Source organism: Takifugu flavidus, chromosome 12, assembly GCF_003711565.1.
Source record: "Takifugu flavidus isolate HTHZ2018 chromosome 12, ASM371156v2, whole genome shotgun sequence".
Taxonomy (NCBI): domain Eukaryota; kingdom Metazoa; phylum Chordata; class Actinopteri; order Tetraodontiformes; family Tetraodontidae; genus Takifugu; species Takifugu flavidus.
In genome coordinates this window covers 10,923,165-10,929,288 of record NC_079531.1, presented here as the reverse complement: position 1 = coordinate 10,929,288, position 6,124 = coordinate 10,923,165, and the positions used below count along the sequence as shown (strand labels likewise).

The 6,124-nt window shown below is 42.3% G+C and overlaps 1 protein-coding gene across 1 annotated transcript; it reads left to right on the top strand.

Moving 5' to 3' along the window:
• The first annotated feature begins 1,096 nt into the window (after window positions 1-1,096).
• med17 (mediator complex subunit 17) lies at window positions 1,097-6,119 on the top strand. Its single transcript, XM_057049957.1, has 13 exons — window positions 1,097-1,255; window positions 1,501-1,749; window positions 2,086-2,246; window positions 2,342-2,561; window positions 2,722-2,858; window positions 3,132-3,213; window positions 3,337-3,489; window positions 3,888-4,018; window positions 4,105-4,289; window positions 4,990-5,127; window positions 5,199-5,316; window positions 5,405-5,564; window positions 5,746-6,119. The coding sequence occupies exons 2-13, from the start codon at window positions 1,515-1,517 to the stop codon at window positions 5,952-5,954; spliced, it is 1,929 nt and encodes a 642-aa protein (XP_056905937.1). The 5' UTR covers window positions 1,097-1,255; window positions 1,501-1,514; the 3' UTR covers window positions 5,955-6,119.
• Window positions 6,120-6,124: the final 5 nt, after the last annotated feature.

Sequence of the window (6,124 nt, the reverse complement as noted above, 5' to 3'; positions counted from 1 at the left end):
CCCCAAATAAATAAAGTAGCAGACTACCAAATGCAGAAGCAAACGACGGCCTTATATGTTTATCAAATGGCTGATGGGATGAAACATTTGAGTCCGAGACATTTACATGTAAAGAAATTGGACTTACAAGACAAACACAATAAAGGAATGCATCTGCAGGTGTATCATGTTGCAGCAAGGGAGGCATGGAGGACAGAGGAGAAGCAGGACAGGATCAGCAGGATTAGACGGGGTCACATTAGATTAAATTTATCTGTTCATGTCACTGAGAAACATTTCTAGGGCAGCAAAGCTAAAAAATGATCCCATCATTCTTTAGTTTCCATGATACACAAGTCAAAATGCACATAATAATCCTGGTAATACATTTATGTTGGAATAACTTCATTTAACACTATGTCACTCTTCTGTAATCATGTTTGCACATTTACTTTGAACAATTTTATGCAATACATTTTAAAATCATGTTAATGCTTTTACACTGGAGGATTTCATGTAAATCTTTTCATATAATTTTAACAATGATTTAATGTGGACCCCAGGAGGAAAATAGGCTTCATTTTGGTGAAGACTATTGGGGAAGAGAAAATTTGATGGCATGAACGTGAAATTTGAGTCTTATCGATATTGTCACAATTACTACCAATATGACTATTACAACTGTAGAAATATTGCTGGTGTTAATGTTCTCTGTATATGTGGTATCTATTGGACATCTGATAGGGATCCCTCATCTGTGGTCCTCCTTCAGGTTTCTTCTTTTTCCCTAAAAGGTTTATTTTGAAAGCCTTTTTTTTTTTTTTTTTTTTTACATTTTTCCTGACCAATTTCAAAGGGTCTCGGGACATATACGGTACCACAGCTGTGCAAATTGTATTTCTATTAATATGGATGATATGGATTACTTAGCAAGGGGGTGGAATTCCTCTTTTGGACATGTAGATCAACTTCCAAATACACTTGTGGAACCATCTGATTTCTTTCTTAATTGTATTGTCTTTATTTTCGCTAAGATGTTCAAAACAAAATGTGATCAAATAATATAAAACGATATAAAAAGATGTTTATTCAGTTTATCTCCGGTCCAGGTGGTGGCGGTAAAGAGCTTGTTTAACCGCTCGTTCACCTGTACTGAAGAAGAAAAGGCAGGAGAGAAGACGGATGCTAATGATAAATAAAAACGAAATAATCGTTGATCCACCCAGCAGCGTTCAGTAAATTCAACTTCAAACTCCATTTTTGTGCAAAGATACAGGTATGTTTTTTCATATGCTAACAGTTGTCCACTGTGTTCTTATTTTCAAATGCATTATCGGCACCATTCATTTGAGCAAAAGGCTAATATTTGCTAGTTAGCTAACTACACAGCTAGTGGGGAAAACATAACTGTAATTTTGTTTTTGGGGACACTATTATTGCGGAAAATTTGAAAGGATTAAAACGCCGACTCTAGACTCCCTAAACTCTGTCTAATATGTCCCCATCTGTTTGTTTTCATAGTATAACGTCTCATCATGTCTGGTGGGCCAGCTGTGAAGATCAGCATTGAATCTGTCTGTGAGAAGCAGGTACAGGAGGTGGCCTTGGATGGGACAGAGACCTATGTCCCTCCTCTATCCATGTCCCAGAACCTGTCAAAGCTGGCCCAAAGAATAGATTTCAACCAGGGGTCTGACTCAGAGGAGGTTGACGGTGAGGGTGAATTCAGGGACCGTGAATGGAGCAAACAGGAGCAAGAAGAAGAAGATGGTAAGATGTGATAAGGATGATGCTGGGAGCAGACTGGCTGGAACTGGAAAAGATTGCTAGACATTGGATTATGTGATGCATGGATGCAAATATATCAGGGTTTATGCATTAATTGGAAATCTAAAACTAGGCTGCGCTGGTCTTGTTTGTCAATTTCTCTCATCCTGGAAATCTCTTTCTCCCAAAAGAGGCCCGGCCTTAGTCCTCGGTAACAGCAAGATTCAAAGGACTTGTTCAGCGAGACATTACGTGTCCTATATTTTGTTGGTCAGCTTTTAGATTTGGACGTCATGCTAACAGCTGATGGTTTGAAAGGTGTTTTCTCTGATTCCAAAGGAACTGTGAAGTTTCAGCCATCTCTGTGGCCATGGGATTCAGTGCGCAACAATCTGCGCAGCGCACTGACGGAGATGTGTGTGCTCCATGATGTGCTTAGTGTGGTGAAGGAGAAGAAATACATGGCTTTGGACCCTGTATCTCAGGATCAAACAGGAAAGGTAAGCAGTTGCTAAAGATCAGTATGTGTAAAAATGGAATATTTGAGTCTATTAAGCAGCAGCATCATCATCATCATCATCATCCCTTTGCACAGACCCCTCAGGTGTTTCAACTGATCAGTAAGAAGAAATCACTGGCAACGGCAGGGCAGCTTCTCCTGAAGGGAGCAGAGAAGCTCAGCAAGTCAGTGGCTGAGAACCAGGAGAACCGGAGACAGAGGGATTTCAATTCAGAGCTGCTCAGACTACGCTCACAGTGGAAACTACGTAAAGTGGGAGACAAGATCCTCGGAGACCTGAGCTACCGGAGTGCAGGTCCCATTGCTGCTTATTCATCCCCTGGTTTAAAATAGTGTAACGAAAAATAACTTTCCATGAGAGTGTCTCATAAACACGCTCGCAACGAGTTTTTATTTCAAATAAGAATGTGATCAAGTCATAGTTGCTTACATGCGATCCATCATCATTCCCTTAGGCTCACTTTTTCCTCACCATGGGACATTTGAGGTTATCAAGAACACAGATATTGATCTGGACAAAAAGATTCCTGAGGATTATTGCCCTCTTGATGTGCAGATCCCCAGTGATCTGGAGGGATCGGCGTATATCAAGGTAAGAAACAGCCTGGTAGCAACGCCTAAACTTAAACTAGAATGTCTTCTAGCTGCCCAAAGCAGCAAGCAAAGACTCAAGGAGATCCTCTCCACCCTCTGAAACATTTGCATTGTGGTTCTTTGGCACAATAGTAGCAATTAATCATGTAGCCATGGTATTAATGCGGGTCAACCCACCATGCTGACTCAGATCAGTCACTTACTGTGAGTCACTGAGCATTAAATGGGAGAAAATTAGTCACTTTACAAATTTGTTGCACGTGTCTTTCAGGTTTCTATCCAAAAACAAGCTCATGACATTGGTGATCTGGGAACCTTCAACTTGTTCAGGAGGCCATCTAAAAACAGAGGCGGTAGGGTTCTTTAGAGTAATACTGCATGTGTTGACCTGGACAGAGATGATTGATGTATTTTCATTCTACTTGCCTTATCTGTGACGCTGGTGCTGCCTCTACCTGCTCTCGCCACTGTGGTAGGCACACAAGCGTGGCATATGAAGCTGGAGGCCGCTCAGAACGTTTTGTTCTGTAAGGAGATTTTTGCCCAGCTGTCCAGGGAAGCGGTCCAGATCAAGTCTCAGATCCCTCATATTGTTGTGAAGAACCAGATCATCTCCCAGCTTTTCCCAGGTCAGAATGACAATGATAAAGGCTCCATGTTCTTTTCAACTGTGGTCTAAGGCTTGAGCTCTCCATGTTTATATTACGGTAGGTAACTTTAAATCTGTACATAATTACCTTCTTTAAAGCTTATCTTGAAACATAATGACCTCCATTATGAAACTTTAGTTTTAAAGTTTTTAGATTTAGTCCAAGAATTCTCAGATCAGGTTTTTCATCATCAATTCCTCCCACCAAGTCTCCCAGATATCCAGAAGTTTGTGTGAAATGCTGACAACAAAGCAGTCAGCCAGTCATCTACAGCATAATTAGTTAATGGTGGATTAATTTGCTTTGATTGGTAATTTTTCTGTTTTTAATTAGAGCGCCTGGAGCTTGAACACTTTTTTCTTTAAAATGACGTGTAGGTCTGCAGCTCTCCATCTCTCTTTGCCACTCAACAACTGAAAAGAAGCACCAACGAGTATCACCAGAGAAACCAAAACCAGATGACTGCCTTTATGTACTGGAACACAATTTGCATCAAATGATGAGAGAAGTAAAACATCCCTTCATATCTCTCTGTCTCTGTCTCTCTCTTTGTGTCTCTAATCCCAATACTTTGATTTTATTTCTCTGGTGCAGTTCCACAAACAGCAGCTGAGCTCTGTGGTGATGCCACATCCTGCTAGCGCCCCCTTTGGACACAAACGGCTTCGCCTCGCTGGTTCGCTGGCCTACGACAAGACGGAGATCTCCAACTTGCAGCATAGTGAGGGGCTGCTGGAGAAAATCATCAAACAGGCCAAACACATCTTCCTCCGCAGCAGGTAGCCACACAGCTGTGACGCTGTTTTTAAATATGACAACATAGATCATATGAGGTCATGCTGTTAGAAATGGTTGACATGCAGGGTGAGGATAAGGAAATGGACATCCATGTTCCCCCAGGATGCAGACAGGCCTGACGTGGAGCTTTTACACACAAACTTCTCTTGCTGCACCTCAACGCGGTCCTCATTGGTTGCAGTACCGCGTTTGGGCAGACGGGGGCACGATTTCATTGCATCTTAAAATATAGAAATTCCTATATTGCATTCCTAAAACCAGTGTAACTTCAAAACAGTAGCATAAATATTGAAACTATTACTGAGATTGCACCATACGTTCACTAAACATCCAGGAAATATGTCCTTGTCAACAGCTTTTGCTAAGTAGCAGTTTAATCATCGCAAATTATTTCTGTGTATCACTAATTTTCATAATGGATATGCTTTGTTTTTCAGCCTGCTTTAGCTTTATGAGCGCAGTGAAAAAGTGTTTTATAGAGTCATTCATTGAAACTGTTTAACCATAAATACTGGGAAATAATTATGTTAATAGGAAGGCTGGTTGGATTAGAACACTGTGAATATTTTGTTAGAAATAGAACCAAAGCACGAAAAGCCTCTCCTTGAACTCCTCAGAGGCTTAACAGCCCCGCATTAGATTTATTTTTTGCTGGTATCAGTGGTTGTATGTTTTCTTCAGGACGGCGCGGACCATTGACACCTTGGCCAGTCGCATAGAAGACCCCCAGATCCAGGCTCACTGGTCCAACATCAACGATGTCTACGAGTCCAGCGTTAAGGTGCTCATAACTTCTCAGGGCTATGAGCAGATCTGCAAGTAAGTGAATATTGCTGATCGATCGATTGATTGATCTCAGATGACATGTAACATTCGCTGTTTGTATTTAGGTCTATTCAGCTGCAGCTGAACATTGGTGTTGAGCAGATCAGAGTGGTGCACAGAGATGGACGGGTCATCACTCTGTCGCACCAGGAACAAGAGCTTCAGGACTTCCTCCTGTCTCAGGTAGCAGTCAGTTTCCAACAGAGTCTGCGGAGGAGGCAGTTGGCGATCTATATTAACCTTCTCACGGCGCCCTTCCACCCTGTTCCAGATGTCGCAGCATCAAGTTCACGCGGTGCAGCAGCTGGCCAAAGTCATGGGCTGGCATGTCCTAAGTTTCAGTAACCACGTAGGCCTGGGCCAAGTAGAGAGCATTGGAAACGCCTCTGCCATCACCGTGGCCTCGCCAAACGGAGAAAACGCCATCTCAGGTAAGAACATTCTGACTCCTGTGTTTTTACCTGGTTTTCAGGCTTTTTTTCCAATTGTTCCCACATTTTACCCACTTCCTTAGAAAATAAATAAATGCTATAACAATCAAAAAATGCCACACGAGCAGCAGGATTACACCAAGAAATAAGCTTAAGTAAAATGGTGTGTGTGTGTGTCCAGTGCGGAACGGTCCAGAGAGCGGCTGCAAAGTTCTGATCCAGTTCCCCCGCAGCCAGAGCAAAGAGCTGCCAAAAAACGACATCATTCAGGACGCCAAGTGGAGCCACCTCCGGGGACCCAGCAAAGAGGTCCAGTGGAGCAAAATGGAGGGACGCAACTTTGTCTACAAGATGGAGCTCCTGATGGCAGCGATGACTCCCTGCCCATAGATTTAAACGCCGGGGCTCAAAGGTGTGGATACATCTCCAAGATAGAGCCTCACAAAAGTTCAACCCGCGTCTTGAGTCTTCTCATCCGTCTACAATTTTGTTATAAAATAATAATGTCCAGATATGTATTCTATGACATTAAAGATGAGCACATTTACAGTAGAATCTTG